The sequence below is a fragment of the Halichondria panicea genome, chromosome 3 (genome assembly GCF_963675165.1).
Source record: "Halichondria panicea chromosome 3, odHalPani1.1, whole genome shotgun sequence".
Lineage (NCBI taxonomy): Eukaryota > Metazoa > Porifera > Demospongiae > Suberitida > Halichondriidae > Halichondria > Halichondria panicea.
The window spans coordinates 6,733,438-6,749,633 of NC_087379.1; the positions used below are offsets into that span (position 1 = coordinate 6,733,438).

Genomic DNA, 16,196 nt, shown 5'->3' on the forward strand with positions numbered 1-16,196 from the left:
GTATCTCAATATTACGTTTATCTATTTTTGCGAATTACGGTATCCCTCGTGTCCACTTGAGGTCGACCTATACCTATTTTTCCTCCATTTAAGCCATGCAATTAATTCGCAAGAGGCTGTGAAATGCTTCCCTACAGCTGGGTCTCACCTACAGTACCCGTGAACGAGCCGTCCATCACTAGATTGGTGGTGAAATACCAAGAAAAGAAGTTCATTGTAAGCCTATTAAAATGTACACAAACTTACATGTAAACGTACATATTCACACATGTACAAAATGTACCATCACTATGACACCTCACTACACTACAGGTGTTAGTACCTAGTGATGCTACATTCAAGGATGCCAAGTCAGAGATCTCACGAGTGTACAGAGGAATCTACAAATCATCTGCAGAGGAACCGTAAGCTTCGTCCCCCCTCTCCGTGTGAAATTTAACGAATTATTAAATCTCCCTATCGCAGTGTGGCTGAGCTGTGTGATAGCAGTGGGTGTGTCCTGTACGATAACTACAAGGTCACGATGGTCCTCGCTGACATGTCGAGAGTGTATGCATTCAAGCGATCCGAGGATAACTACATATCTCGAGCAGGGACCCCAATGTGAGCAGCTGTGTGGTTGATTCAGTGTCTTTACTGTTTTTTTCATTGCAGGCCGTTTAGTACACCGATGTCTGCACACCCACCAGCGCTGAACGTAAGTAAGACTTAGTCCGATGTGTATGAAGAGCTTCTGTTCATCACATAGATTGTACATGTTTATACTTAAAGTGCACAACATGTAAGCATAATTTTATAGTCACTGTGAGAACAGCTTCTAAATCAGCATAGATTTATCAAACAATAGATTGCATGTGCATGTTTATATTTATAGTGTACAACATGCATGTAAGCATATACATGTACATGTAGTCACTGTGAGAGTTAACAGCTTCTAAATCGACACGTATATGACATTGTAGAGTGTGCAGTGTAGAGGTTATAGTGTTGATAATGTACAGGTCTGCAATCTTTATGCTAAGTGAGGATGTGATGTTCTATTCTCTGCAGGCTATGGGAGCGCCCAACTTCACACCATTCTCGACTGCCGACCCTCTGCTTGCTATGGCAACCTCTCATCAGATGCAAATGACCTCTGCCCCCAACCCTCCAACTCAAGTACAAAGCTCTACTCCGAATATGAACTCTCCCGTTAATGCACCCATCCACTCTGGCTACGTGGGGAGACGACGTGGTAGAGACATACCTCCATACACTGGCGATTCGTTGAATAACTCTCGAGACTATGATCTGAGTATCCATGGTGATACAAGTGCCACTCCTCGTACAGCTGGCGTTGACGTCAGACTTGACTTCAATACTCTAGATTATGAATCACAGAGCGACTGCGGACGTACCAGAAACGAAAGTACTAATTCAAATCGCTTATCTGTTGCGGCAAAGCAAAAACGAAAGCGATGTAATGTGAATACATCACTGAGAGCAACTTCGAAACCTCGTACGCCAATCAAAACTCCAAAAAAACCAAAGAAGAGTTTGCCCACCCCCCTCCGAGACAAGACCCGCTATCCTGGTCTGTCATCTGATTGGAGCAGCCCAGAATTTGATGGATCAGAGAGCAAGAAATTAAAAACCGATGACAAACCACCAAAAAAGAAAACGAAGCAGACGAAGAAACGAAGTAAAACTCGTTTAGTTGTTCAAATACCTCTGAATTTGATAACTGCAAAGACTGCGATTGATATGAACGGAGACAGTGGTTTCCATAGCAATGCAAGAGATGTATCGAGTGATAAAGACTCTTCAAGAGAAGCTAGTCCAAAGGAGCACAGCGATCATGGAAATGACAGTCCAGCTACACCGGAATCAACGTCAACAAGCAAAACCATAGCCCCACTAGAGGCAAGAAATGACGACAAAATGATTCACAACTCGTCTATCCTTGCACTGAACTCTGTCCCACTCTCCACACAAGAAGTTAATGGCGACCAAAATAACGACGACTCAGATATCACCCGTATAGAGGACACTCAAGAAAACCTCCTCTCTCTCCTACCCTCCAGGTCAAGGTCCATTAGCCCTTCCATACCTCTCCAAGGTTCGATTGACAACCTTCCCCGAAACTTTACGACCGGTGAACAATCTCAAACCCCAATCATCATTAATGAAAACATTGCGTGTGAAGCTAATGAACACGGAGATTACACAAACGGTGAAACTAGCACTGAAGTGTGCGACTCATATTTGGAAGATAGCCAGAAGTCATGTGATACTACGATGGAAGTACAGTCCATGTTTCAGGATAAAAGTGTGTTTGACTATTCCTCGGATTTGTCTGTTAGTAGTTCTGTGAGTAGAAAGCAATCTCGATGGAAAAAGAAATTCCTTCAAGGAATGATAAAAAGAAAAAAGTGTCGATCTTCTGGTGATGTGCCCTCGTCCAGCAAAATGGGGAACTCCCCTTCCACTGAGGGGAAATCCCTTCCAAGGATGCCTCAGTATCAGCTGTCTCATTTAAAGTCCCCCAAATCTGCTAAGTCAGCTAAGAATGTGAGAAAACGAGCTGGGCCGACTATCACTCCTAGAAGGTCGCAAACGGTTTCTGAAATCCAGGAGAAGATTGGATCAATTAGTGGTGACACTGAAATGGTGATCGATGAATCGTTGCCAGAACAAATGGATACTAATAACAACCCAGAAGCTGAAAGTGAAAGTCCATTACCATGCAGTGCTATAGTCTCGCAAGCCACACCCCTTCACACGAAGAAAGGTCTTGATCACACAGATGAAACTCAACAGCCTGAATGTAAATTGGACCCTAGCAATACATCAGACCATTCCAATGATCAGACTTCGATGCCGGCCAATTCTCAGAACGAAACTACATTAATCATTGACCCTGTACACACAGCTAATGAAGAAGCTCCCACTAAAAAACCATCACCCTTGACAACACGTGACAATTCTCCTTCAGGAAATGATGATTCTACAGATTCTGAGCCTGAAAACATGGAAATCAAAAATGAAGAATCTATCACCACAAAACTAAAACCATCTCTGTTGAGTTTACACAGCCAATCTCATTTAGGAAGCGATAATTCTTCAGATTCTGAGACTGAAAACGAGGCAGTCCAAGAACCAGCTGATGAAAAACAAGCTCCCACCACAAAACCACCACCCTTAAAGACACATGACAACTCTCGTTTAAGAAACAATGAGTCTGACTCTACAGATTCTGAGACTGAAGACGAGGAACCAGCTAATGGAGATGCGGAGAAGCCTGCTGTGGGATCCTCTCCCCTCTTACCAGCTGATGAAAAACAAGCTCCCACCACAAAACCATCACCCTTGAAAGCACATGACAACTCTCGTTTAAGAAGCGATGATTCTGATTCTACAGATTCTGAGTCTGAAAACGAGGAACCAGCTGATAGAGGTGTGGGCAAGCCTGCTGTGGGACCCTCTCCCCTCCCTCAAGAAGCTGTTGAAGATGACACCACTAACTCGTCTTCATCGTCAGACTCAGACACTGAGGCACCTATTAAGACACAAGTTGATAATAATTCTCTTTTGAAGAAAGTTAAACTAACCCAAGAAGATTCTCCTAAGTCTGCTTTTACACAGGAGAAGAAAGAGGCAAAGCTATCTCTCAAACTTAAGAGGCCTTCTAGAAAATCCTCGGATAGTTCTTCAAATAGTACGGACGTAGAGGTGGATGCTGCTCAGCGCACTCAGAAAAACGCCATTGCCAAGACAATATCACCTATGGACACTTCAGAGTCTTTTAGTGAAGATGAAGAGGACAGTGATACTTCCAACACTCCAAGGTATTATTATATGTACGAGATAAATATTAACTCTTGTAGTATACCTTATAGCGCATAGCGCAAAATTTTCGAGGCACTTAAATTTTGTCTAAAAAGCATTTGTTGAATAAATTTCGTGGGTTAACTGCTTACCAAAAGCACTCCCTGGCCACACCTTCAATCTTTGCACTTTATAGCAAAAAGAACACTTTGTGGAATTAATTTCTTGATATATAGGATTGCTAACCCACGAAAACAGCGAAAATTAAGCCCCTCAAAAATGTTACGCTTATACTGTACTGTAGTTTCTCCAATCCATTCCCTTATTCTCCCATGCATGCAGGCTGCCTACTAGGACTCCACCTCTTAGGACTAAGATGCAAAGCTCTCGATTCTTGTTCACCTCTCGGGCTAGGAGCGGTGTTAAGTGCACCACAGCTGCTGTGAGTCAGGTGGCCGTGCCTCAGAGGAGAGATGGGTCCGAGTCAAGCTCTGGTGGGTTTTTATGGGGTGCATTGAACTTTAAATTGGTGTACATGCACGTGTACAGCATCCCCTCAGTATATAGTACATGTATGGATTGTATTGTCTAAGCAACACTGTCTCCCTCACTAACTACTTCCTGCCTTCACAGTAAGTTTTACAATGCAGTTATACTGTAATGTTTTTTCGATGCTCCTTTTCCCTGTTCACACTGTTACAGTAATTATTTCTCCCCTTAATGACAGGGTCATCCTCCTGCTCTAGTGACAGTGATGAAGACTCGGGTGGTGCAGGCGTGGTGGGTAAGAAGAGAAGGTCCTTCTCTCTGGCCTCCCTCTTACAGTCTGAGGGCAGCAATGCCTACCATCCCACACTACACACAGCCAGTAGCCAACCTCAACAACTGATCAAGACTAAATCATTCTCATCTCTCAAACCGTTCAAGTCTCCAAGTAACCAAGTGAAGATCGACCAATCAGAACACAGAGTGCACAAGAGGGCGGCTATTCCAGTGAGAGAGGAGCTGGATGACTTGTCACTGTCGCAACAAGAAGCGGCTGTAGCTAAAACAGGGTCAAAGAACTTGGAACGTTTATTAAGAACTGAGAAATTCTGGTGTTAAATATATTGTATATTCTTGGTTTTTTATGGTTTATTGTTAACTGATTTGGATATTTCTATAATTATGACATTGATAGTGTCTAGTTCACTAGACGATCCTTACCAAGGGAATATAGTACATGCAGCTGGACATAATATCTGGAGCTATTAATTAAAAGACTCTATACACAATTAAGGGGAATTATGTGTGCACAGGTGAGTACTGACTGATGCATGCATGTATGTATATACTGAATGTTGTGTCAGCTAGCTCCCCCTCCCCCTCAGATCAGTGAGGATGGTGGTGTGTATGTTATGACACCAGAGACGCCCTTCACACCCTCCGATGCTGTCAGGGAGAACAAACAGTGAGCACACACACACACGCACACACACTAGCTATCATGGACGTAAAACCCTTCATGATCTAAATGCTTAAAATAATACTGGGGCAGTTTTGTAAGCTCATTTAATTCACTACTAAATGTGCATTGGTCTATCTTCTAACTAATGATCAGTATTTGCTTTCGAATCGAAAAAAATTCACGGGCTTTAAGTACTGTTTATATAATACTGTTTATATAAGCACTGTTTTGATACTAACTTTGAGCACTCATAATAAATTTTCGTTAGAATTATCCAATTTCACAATTAAAAGATGCATGCATGTTGTAGCTCTTTGACAGGCCTATCTAAGTTTGTGTATAGATCAGTGATTGCTTTAACATCCCATCCTCCATTGCAGCTCTGTGTACAGAATGGGGTCGTATCGTAGCAAGAAAGAGTCTCGTAACATGGAGTACAAGACTGGGAGTGGCAGTTACGTCTGGAACACTCTCCCGGAGCACATACAAAAGTACGGGTCAGCGTTCCTCAACTCTGGGGGCGGGACACTCTGCATTGGGGTGGCTGACTCAGGTGGGTCACATGGACTGTTCATTACTGTGTAATTATAGTCTGCAAGTTAACTACAATGTCATTAGTAGTCAGTGTACATCATTTAGTAGTGTGTTGTGTAGTGACCCCTCCCCCTTCCCTGCTCAGGTGAGATCACGGGTGTGTGTCTGAGGGTGGAGGACAGAGAGAAGGTGAGGAAACTCATACGACAAGAGTTCATCGCTTTCACTCCGAGCATTAGCGACGACCTTTACGAGTAAGCTAACACATGTACACCTCTTGTGGTTGGTTCGGGAATCACTATAGGTCATAACTGTAACTCGATCATTAAAGTTTGGCCATCTGTAATATGTATAGCCCCAAGCAGTTATCTCTATGAAACATTTACCTTTTTCAGGATTGAGTTTGTTCCTTGCAATCGAGATAAGTACTTTGTAATAGAGATTCATGTCCGAGCAGGAGACCCCTCCGAGATATACAGTGACAGACACGATAAGGTAACTGTCAGTGTGTGGAGGCCATTGTCCCATTCCCATACAGTGTACAGCATGGATATCATTGTCCCATTCCCATACAATGTACAGCATGGATATCATTGTCCCATTTCCATACAGTGTACAGCATGGAGATCATTGTCCCATTCCCCATACAGATGTATGTGAAGAGAGATGGTTCACTGCAGGGTCCACTATGGCCCAGGGACATTGTCAAGATTGTGGAAGATAAATTTATGAAGGTAAACTACGTATATGTATATTATTTCCTCCTAATGTTGTATATATATAGGGACTCATAAAAACTCGGGACAAGAAAGAGTCGAAATGAACACTTATCTACTAAATGGCATGGCAACCTATGACTACTATCACAATCAATATCATTTGTATATTAATCTTGTCAGCAGTATATGAAACAATAAATTTTTGTTATAATAATCAAGAAAGTGGTGGGCCTTGTCTACCCAAGGAATTAATGACTGTTGGATAATTTATGGTCATACGGTACGCCTGTAGCCAGGGTTATGGGTTATGGAGATAAGAAATCGAGGCTATAAAACTAAAAATAAACTTGAAATAGTACAAAAAGAGATACTTTACATGATCAGGGGGGTACAATAATGTTCATCTGTGTTCACAGTACTTCAGTCTCTGTGTTTCCGTTCACTTTGAGTGAGATGTCCAGGGTGGTATCCAGGGTGGGACGCCTCCCATTGGTGCCATGGGTACCATTGGTCGAGTGAGCACTGATGGTCCTACTCTTAGAAAATATGTTCTCTCCTTTGGGGTCTTTAGCGAACGCAACCATCTGCATGTCAAGAAAAATATATTCGCATAATTATTGTAAGGATCGAGGAAGAAAATTTTGTTATGCAATTGCAATAATGGTGAAAACACTTCTTTAGCTAGTGCACGTGTAATTTGTAACTTGTCTAGTTTGTTGGGGCTATTTAAAGTAGGGAACAAACATTTCAGTTTAATTTATCTAGTAAAAAGTCGATCACTTCAAAATTACTCACCTTCGGCACAAATACAAATCCCAGGAATATTGTGCTCAGGGCAAACAGACCGACACAGAAGATTGTCCCACTCAGATGAACCCATGACGCAAGAACAAAAGTCAGCACAGAGAAAACGATCGTTACAGGCACTGAACAGTAGACGATGGCTGCAATCCATTTTGAGTCGTTCAACACTTCAATTTTGACTTTCCGAGTCTGAAAGGCAAAAACTAGAGCGAGTACGAGGACCAACATTATGCCGAAGTAGTAGATGATCTGATAATAGTAGGCGACTGGATCTCCACCAAGGCATCGCCACGAGCAGTAGTTCTCCACAATGCCCAGCTCCTGCATGGGGAGGGAGAAGGGGAGTACTGACAATAATGAGGAAACTTAATTAGGTGCTCTGTGTCTGACGCTCTCATCAATTTTACAGTTAAGGGGATAGTAGTGATGTGATAGTTTTGATACATTTATACATCTGTTTCAGTGTGTATGCATGCGCTATACATATACCGTATTACTATAGCTGGTGAAAACCTTTACAAATGAGCCAAATCAGCAGAAAAATTGACCCTTTGCGATCTAACTATTGCGTTCTAGAAAAGATCGTGTGTCATTAACAGTTGCGAAGTGATCAACGCTGACAAAGTTTGTATAATTATGTTTGATAGTCGCAAAACATTCTAGTAATACGGTAAATTAACATACATTTAATCCGCTTGGGTTGTCCCTGTTAACCGCAAGAAATGGTTCCACTCTGAACTGAGGTACCATCAGTCTTACAAGGAGGAGGAGCAGTCCGTAGCATACAAAGAGGAAGATGATAATCATCAGTTTCCAGTCCTTCATAGTCTGCAATTAGGGAATAGTATTTGAACAACCACTCCACTCTCCACCATGCAGAGGCACTGATACACACGCGTACTTATTATATGGGGTGGTGGTGGGGGGGGGGGCAATAGCACTGTACACAGCGGGTATATTTTGAGGATACAAATGTTATAGCGGTTTTCGCTGATTAAACACGTTACCGCGAACCTTTATACCCCCGAACTTAATGTCACATGCATGCTGCAAAGGCTGCTATCCCGCGAAAGTTTATACCCTTGAAATATACATACCTGCTATACGGTATATAGAAAATATTATCAGAGTGTGTGGGGGAGAGGTTCTTACTGTCCTATTAGGAGAGGGGTTCTTGAAGATGTGTATCACTCGGTACAGCTTAGCAATCACGGCACCAAATGCAAGCATGAAGCCCAGCGTTAGAGCCCAAGTTTGCACCTGCATGGGTATATAGAAAATACAAAATCATACTTAACAACAGAAGGTACACCACCAGGAGGATAGTGAGAGGGAGTGTGGATGAAAGGGGAGAGTGAGGGATAATGGGAAAGACCATAGTGGAGAAGAACAGAGATTCTCAGTAGACGCTTACATAACATCTAATTCTGTAGACTTGAGGGCTTGTTGTACGGATTAAAAAGATAAAGATGGTACCGTACACAAAGAGAGCACCCAGTAAGATGAAATAGTTCAGATTGGGACTCGTCAGGCGTACGATCCTGTGTGCAAAGAATGCCATAATTATAAGGACAGATAACTCTGTTTCTGCGATTACCTTCTCTTTCGGAATATGATGTTAAAGAGAAAGCAAACGAAAGTGAAGATAAAACCTATGACTGCCAGCGTGTAGCAAAGTCCAACAGTCCAGAGCTCAAACGAGGTTATGACTTTCACTGGAGTACCGTCCATTGGAGTAACTCCTGCAAAACAACAACCCAACAGTGTGAAATATGAACACGTTATAAGAAGATATATACAATGTAGGTCCTTCATTTAGAGTTGGCTCTAACTAGAGTGTTCTGATGGTCCAATTCATGATTTTCTGAAAGTTTAGAAGGAAACAGGCCAAAACTAAACTTTTGATTTTAACACATCCTCTGAAAGGCCTCTTTCTAAGCTTTCAGAAATCATATAATTGGTGTTATTGGACCAACGGAACTAAAGTTATGGCCGTTCAAAGATTATTTCAAGACTGTACTGCTGTAGGTACTGACCTGGATACACTGTAGTCGAGTTTTCATTTGCAGCATACGTGAAATTGAACACTCCTGAAGACACACGAAGGTCAACTCTCCCAATCTCAACAGTCAAGCCGGCACCTTTGACATTATGAAATTTAAGTTAATATACATGGTACCAGTGTACCCACGTACCATTTCTGTACTGTTCCACAAACATATACATTTGCCTTCTGATCCCATTCTCATCAAACATGACATCACCCTGGTGATTCAACATATGGCATGCAAACAGTGGTCACTTTTATGTTATGTACACTCAACATTTCACACACAACACAACTTACCGAGGCTCCATTGAAGTTAGTCCTACTCACAGCATCTCTCAACTCTCTCCCTAAGCTGGCACTGCCGTAGGTAAAGTCCTCGAGGGGGAGGCCACTGGCACAGGAGTTGCTCGCTGGATTCTGATTGGCTAGAGTGCTATTAAGGGCCAGAGCAAGGGTCCACACAGAGTCGTAGATTAGCGAGTGTTCCGGAATGAATCGAGCACCACCAGATCGTTGAGCATCCCTGTACAGCGTGTAATACTCTGCTCTTGTCTGAGAATAAACGATAATGGATAATAATTGAATTAACACTTCATCCACTGTGACAATAACAGATGCTACTAGAGTTTGCAGAATCTTTGCATAAAAGTGTTGAGCACTGTGGTTCCTTATATGGGAAATCTCGATACACTTAAAAGTAGTAAAACAGACCACAGTGTGTACACATATTCCATATAAGGAACGCGTAACGCTCTATGATTTTTAACGGTGTTGCAAAGATCTGCAAACTCCAGTATAGCTCACTTGATATTGATATTCTATTATTACAATTAATTGCTTATCATAACTCACAATTCCCCCGACTATTGGGTCGTTACTGATCTCAGACGGCGGATATGGCCGCAAAATAAGTACTCGAGAGTCTTGTAAAAACTGTGCAATAGCGTCATTGCTGCATCTCGTCGTTCCCGTGGTGACCCACCAATCGTTGCCATACCAACCATTGATAATCCAGACATAGCGTGGAAACTCCAAATTTTGCTCAATGGCCTGTAAAATGATCTCAACAACTCGTGGTTATAATGCAACAAAAGTGCTTACGTAACAGACAATATCTCTGGAACTCTCACTGTATGTATTCAAGAAGAATATTCTGTAGTCATCACTCAGCAAATCCTGTAAACAGAATCCTAATAAATAGTTAGGATTGGTCAGAATTCACTTGCCAAAGACTCTTGAATATTGCCAGGGCCCACAATCGTGTGGTTTTGAGTGATGTTCTGATCTGCTAGGACTGAATAGATAGCTCGACCAGCCTGTATAGAAAAAGCACAAATAAGTATCAGGATTGCTAAAAGAGGATAATTAGTAATCTGATTAGTGCGCTAATGTCCAAAGTAGCTAATGGCAATTACATGGCTAATGGCTAATTAGATAGCCAGGTCAATTTTAAGTATATATAGTGATACCTCGATAAATCTTGTGGAATTGTCAGTAATAACGGCCAGCCTTGTCCATCCAAACTCAGACATTAGAGCCTGGAGTGCCCTCCCTGTGTTCTCCAATGAATGGAGCAGGAAATAATTAGGGAATCGTCTTCCTTCCTTCATCACTGCCGACTCTCCAGCATAGGATATCTACAAAGAAAGATTGTGTGTTAAGTGTAAACGATGGTTCTTTTTTGAGTGAATCTATAGACAATGAATTCATATACACACTGGTTTCGACTGGTCAACTTTGTCCATGGGGGTGATAGCTTATATACTATTTACATTTTGCACTACATATGTGTTGGTAACTATAGTGACTTCAATCTTTTGTTCTGTAGGGGCTTATTGTGACGCTGTTGTATAGTTACTTTGTTTAGTAACTTTGAGCCTTTACTGACAGGAACTATAACCAGTTGATCAGAAAACAGATGACAAACTAAGTAAATTCACAGATCACCTAGGTACCTGAGGAATATTCCAGCGGTGAACAATTTCGGCCACTGGGAGATCAGCCTCAGTGCATCCACATCCCAGCACACCCAGAATGGTTGGTCCCCCGGAGGATCCATTGCACTGCTCCAGTACGACATCCAGGAACCGGTTGAGGGAAGTTGTGCGGTCACACTGTACCAGTGTATGCAACAAAGCATCAATTTATATGAACAAAACAATCAAACAGTATTGGGAGCTACTGCAACTATGACCTTCAACTATAGGCTTGAGTGATACAATTGTTATTATAATAATAAGTGCATTTCTATATAATTATAAGCCATGTATAAATCTAGACCAAACCTCGTTAATTGCAAATTGCCATATCAAAGTATAATTTACCTCTGACAACCAAGGCACGAAATTCAGTTGATAGCCAGGTAGGATACTTGAGCTGTTATTGATGAGATCCAGTGCAATCTCCAGTGGAGCCATCAGCTCTATCGCTGCAGAGTTGTCAGTTGCCACAAATCCAAAGTGGATATCAGTGGAGGCTGCTGCACAAGCAAGGAGGGTGAGTCTCAGCAAGGTTAGCAACATCTTGGACTCTCTTTCTGTACTCTTAGCTCTCTGTAGCTGGTTAACAGTGTAATCAATGGCTTCAGTGCTTCCTGTCAGTGTGGGTGCAGCACCTGACACAATGCAATAATGGTGAACTCAGGGAATAATTATTCTAAACATTCAAAAATAAACACACCTGGATTGATACAATTCTACAGCACAGTTGGAGGCAAATCAAAATCCTGAAGGACAGAAGATGTGTAGAAGCCAATGCTGCCTGCAATGTCCTACTGGCCATGATGTTTTAACGTTAATGACCTTTACCAATAATCATCTAGTAGTTGCCCCACCCCCCTCATGTTCACAACACAAGCTCACGCATGCGCAGTGATGTGTTTAACACATTGTGAAATATCTGCACGTGAGAATCTCCATAGAACAAAAAGTGTCTGTGAGAAAGCTTACCTAACAGACAAAGAGGGGCGAGAAACATCAAGTCACTGAGCCATCTGAGAATAACACCTCGTGACTCTTGACACCTTGAAGAGCTACCCGTCCCATACAACATGTCGACAGAAAATATCCCAGCAGCAGGTGAGCATTGCAGAAAATATTAATTAATGAAAGAATTTTGTTTGTTGTAGGGTTGTTGATGTTTGCATACTAGTTCATACATGCAAGTGTTGCTTGCTGTATTCACTCAATACATAACCTTTTTTAATCCTCCAGCGAACATCATCTCTGGCAAAGTCAAGTGGTTCAATGTCAAGCATGGCTACGGTTTCATTACAAAGTGAGTCTTCTAAGTATCAAGTGTGTTAAAGCGTTTGTACATACTCTTCTTTTTAGTGACCCTGTATTTAAAATGGCCGGTTTACTCGTCTGCATTCTCTATGTGTAGTAATATTAAACTTGCAACATGTTTGTTTAGCAATTTGAATGTTTTGTTGTCATAGCCACTAGGAACAAGTACAGAAATTCATTGTCCTTAGCTGGCTCTAACTTCATAATGAATAACCCATTTTGATGGCATATGCTTCACTCTTCCTCCTTGTTGTAACAAACTTTTCCATGGTAACAAGTAAACTTGCTTGAGTGATTAGCACATTCCATTCTACTATCACTGTCTGATTTGATTTGCAGGGGAGACTCCTCTGAGGACATCTTTGTGCATCAGGTATGAAAAAAATGGATAGCCACTCTTATATTGAAAGTTATTGTATGTACGTACGGTAGGACAATATTTGTAGCCCACTACGTTTGGTATGCCCTGACATTCTTGATAATGTACACACATGTACTCTAACATAGATTGATTATTATTGTAGTGGCGTTATCTGAACTTGATCTGTTTTGTCAGTGTGTGTATGGCTGGAGTAAAAGAAGCTCTATTGTCTCTACGTGTGCTTCTTGATGTGGTGTCACATGATCTGATCCCCCCTCTCTCTTGTACAGACCGCCATTATAAAGAACAACCCTCGCAAGTACCTACGCAGTGTAGGCGATGGAGAGGACGTTGAATTCATTGTCATTCAGGGCACCAAAGGCCCAGAGGCAGCTCAAGTGACAGGACCCAACGGCTCGCCAGTTCAGGGCAGCAAATATGCACGTAAGTGGGTGGAAACTTTAATTACTATTTCACAGCCATTTCCTCCTTTTGGATTAAAATCGTAACTCTACACCATTAAATGTATCTAGGTAATGCATACCACTTGAGGCTAACAGGGCTTTTGATTTATATCGTACCTCACATGGCAAAATTTTCATTTCGAAATAGATGTGTGTGTGTGTATAGTCATAGTGAATATTGACTTACATGTACTGTCTCCAGCTGACCGTCGTCAAGGGCGTCAGAGACCTCGTCGTCGAGGACCACGTCCCACAACTCAGGACAGTCAGGGGGAGGACAAGATCGAGGGCAGTGAAGGTGTGTGGTGTGTGCCACTAGGGGGTGGGACTGGCTTTATGTGGGGTGTATTAATGTAGTCAAGGTCTTAATTCCACCCACTATTTTAATTGTTACTTATCAGCCAGCTGGGTGTAATGCAATTAGCGTGCTTTTAATTCCACCCACTAGTTAAATTGTGAACCCCTTTCCCTCTCATGACATATTTTTTCCTGATACCTATTTGTCTCTATGCAGATGCCGAGGGTGAGCAGGTGGACCGCCGCCGACCCAGAGCCCCTCGCCGAAGAATCAGAAAACGCCGTGGCCCACCCAAAGATGACAGCCAGGTACATCTCCCTAGTTGTGCACACAGATACACTATATTATACAGTTGCTAATTGATATCTATCATGTATGGCTGTATGTACACAAGTACACCTTGATAGATACTGGATAGTATAGATACTTGATGGATACTTGATGGATACTTGATGTATACTTGATGGATACTGGATAGTGTCTTCCCTGCATACGTAGCAGCTTTAAGTACAGAAAGCCTTATAATTGTTAATACTTCAGTGTGTACAGTAGCACCTTTTTGTTTTGTAGAGAAATTTTGCAATGGTAATTGATCTCTCTGTGTTTTAGACTCAAGAGGATGGTCAAGGTCAGAAGGATGAGTCTGGTGCCCCCATACAGCCACCTCGGAGAAGAAACTACCGACCCAGACGTCACTTTGACGATGTGAGTAACTCCATTTTATCACTAGTATTCATCTTTTGTGGAGCATTAGTATGAAAGTGCCCGTTACTAGACCACAGCCTTGTAGAAAATATATACAAATTGCCTATTACCCACAGCCTTGTAGAAAATATCCGTATAGCGCGAAATTTTCGAGGGGCTTAATTTTCGTGGATTTCGTGGGTTAGCAATCCTACATGAAAATTAAGTCCACGAAAATCGTTCTTTACTTGCTATAACGTGCAAGATTTAAAGGCGTGGCTTCCGGTAAGCAGTCATTCCGCGAACATTGTGCAACGAAATGGCTTTTAGAGGCCAATCCATGAAATATAAGTGCCTCGAAAATTTCACACTATACGGTAATATATACTAAGTGCAGGGCTGCATTGTGGGGGGTAATTCGCCCCCCCCCCCCCCCCTCTACATTTTTCATTTTCCCAATTCGACCCCTCTGATCCAAAATCCTGGATGCAGCCCTGCTAAGTGTCTACGAAATTGTATAAACCAGCTTAAATTGCACACCTGAAAAATGCATATTGTTACGTGTGTGTTGTTGTTCTCCCCTACAGCAGCAGCAAGGTGGTGAGGGTGAAGGAGAAGAGGGAGGAGAACCACGAGAGCCACGGAGAAGGAACTACCGACCCAGGCGCACCAATGATGATGTAAGTATGACTCATAAATAATTATAGTCGTTAATTTTGTTGAGCATTGATGAAATCGCCCCCATTACTACTGCAGCCTTGTAGATGATACTTTAGGTATTGAACTTAAATTCTACATGTAGTACAGGTTTTCAATTTTAAGTGTGTGTTCCTCACTGCAGCAACAAGGTGGTGAGGTCGTAGGTGAGGGTGAGGAAGGAGGGGAATTCCCCAGACGCAGGAACAACAGAGGACGGTTCCGCACCAGAGTGTTCCGACCTAGACCCCAGGGAGAGGGAGAGGGAGAAGGAGAGGAGGGAACTGAACAAGTGAGAGCATTGTTTGTGTATATGCAGAGTGTCTAACCTGCTTGATTACTATCCAGTTACATGTTTAATATTCGTACAGCTTAAAATATTGTTGTAGAACTCATTGCCATTGCTCCAAATTAATATCTGAAAAGTTGGCATCTCTGTGGCTCTACTAAATCTGTGTCTCTATTCAAGTCAACTCACATTGTGCTTAAAACGCTCTAAAATAATCTGTACTTTTTTCTTTTGTGCCTGTAATTTTATATACAATGTTTAGGTAGTACCTTCTTTACTCGTGTCCTCCCACTGTAGGTCCGCCCCCCACGTCGTCGTCGTCCACGCCCTCCCAGATGTCCCCGTCATAGCCAGGGCGAGGAAGGAGGCAGCGAAGGACAAGAAGTAGTGCAACAAGTACAGCAAGTACCACAGGAAACTCCCAACCAGCCGCCCCCGGAGGAGAGCACTGAGCAGAAAGACTGAGCACTGGCTTACTAAAGCGTGTATTATGCTGCACTGTAAAAAGCTGTATTTATCGATTGTCTTTCTAAATTATACCAGATGTTTCTACAACTTTACCTCTACGGACGATTTAGTATACATCACGATCATGTCATACCACCAGTTTCTGTTGTCATCTGTACTATATTTGCTCACCTCTCTGTTGGAGGCATGATTATCATTTTGTAATGCTGATAATATCCACCATGAACTTAAATTAATCAAACCTCGAGACTAAGTCGCTATACCGTGGATATCACCTCGATTCAAAGC

General features: G+C 42.2%; 4 protein-coding genes across 6 annotated transcripts; 3 read left to right on the top strand and 1 right to left on the bottom strand.

Moving 5' to 3' along the window:
- The first annotated feature begins 52 nt into the window (after positions 1–52).
- Positions 53–4,956, top strand: LOC135333182 (nucleolar protein dao-5-like). Of its 2 annotated transcripts, XM_064528088.1 has the most exons (7): positions 53–216; positions 313–404; positions 466–603; positions 655–697; positions 1,051–3,827; positions 4,150–4,301; positions 4,535–4,956. In XM_064528088.1, the coding sequence occupies exons 1-7, from the start codon at positions 124–126 to the stop codon at positions 4,909–4,911; spliced, it is 3,672 nt and encodes a 1,223-aa protein (XP_064384158.1). In that variant the 5' UTR covers positions 53–123; the 3' UTR covers positions 4,912–4,956. The 2 variants fall into 2 exon arrangements, with proteins under 2 accessions (XP_064384158.1, XP_064384159.1); XM_064528089.1 differs by lacking the exons at positions 53–216; positions 313–404; positions 466–603; positions 655–697 and adding an exon at positions 846–888.
- A 44-nt stretch (positions 4,957–5,000) lies between these two features.
- On the top strand, positions 5,001–6,773 carry LOC135333187 (schlafen-like protein 1). Its single transcript, XM_064528095.1, has 7 exons — positions 5,001–5,105; positions 5,178–5,257; positions 5,635–5,807; positions 5,934–6,042; positions 6,184–6,283; positions 6,439–6,522; positions 6,573–6,773. Exons 1-7 carry the CDS (start codon positions 5,094–5,096, stop codon positions 6,609–6,611), a joined length of 597 nt encoding a protein of 198 aa, XP_064384165.1. The 5' UTR covers positions 5,001–5,093; the 3' UTR covers positions 6,612–6,773.
- On the bottom strand, positions 6,652–12,159 carry LOC135333184 (gamma-aminobutyric acid type B receptor subunit 2-like). 2 transcript variants are annotated; one of them, XM_064528091.1, is made up of 16 exons: positions 12,041–12,159; positions 11,686–11,975; positions 11,317–11,475; positions 10,831–10,998; positions 10,588–10,677; positions 10,463–10,537; positions 10,214–10,411; positions 9,659–9,913; positions 9,507–9,576; positions 9,348–9,452; positions 8,909–9,053; positions 8,726–8,852; positions 8,464–8,571; positions 7,996–8,139; positions 7,303–7,632; positions 6,652–7,091 (listed from the first exon to the last, which is right to left on the bottom strand). In XM_064528091.1, exons 2-16 carry the CDS (start codon positions 11,881–11,883, stop codon positions 6,918–6,920), a joined length of 2,346 nt encoding a protein of 781 aa, XP_064384161.1. In that variant the 5' UTR covers positions 11,884–11,975; positions 12,041–12,159; the 3' UTR covers positions 6,652–6,917. The 2 variants fall into 2 exon arrangements, with proteins under 2 accessions (XP_064384161.1, XP_064384162.1); XM_064528092.1 differs by having other exon boundaries at positions 11,686–11,954; positions 12,041–12,111.
- Positions 12,160–12,251: 92 nt separating this feature from the next.
- LOC135333186 (Y-box-binding protein 1-like) lies at positions 12,252–16,149 on the top strand. Its single transcript, XM_064528094.1, has 10 exons — positions 12,252–12,438; positions 12,574–12,637; positions 12,988–13,021; positions 13,300–13,453; positions 13,676–13,771; positions 13,988–14,079; positions 14,381–14,476; positions 15,043–15,135; positions 15,297–15,443; positions 15,738–16,149. The coding sequence occupies exons 1-10, from the start codon at positions 12,411–12,413 to the stop codon at positions 15,903–15,905; spliced, it is 972 nt and encodes a 323-aa protein (XP_064384164.1). The 5' UTR covers positions 12,252–12,410; the 3' UTR covers positions 15,906–16,149.
- The last annotated feature ends 47 nt before the right edge of the window (positions 16,150–16,196 follow it).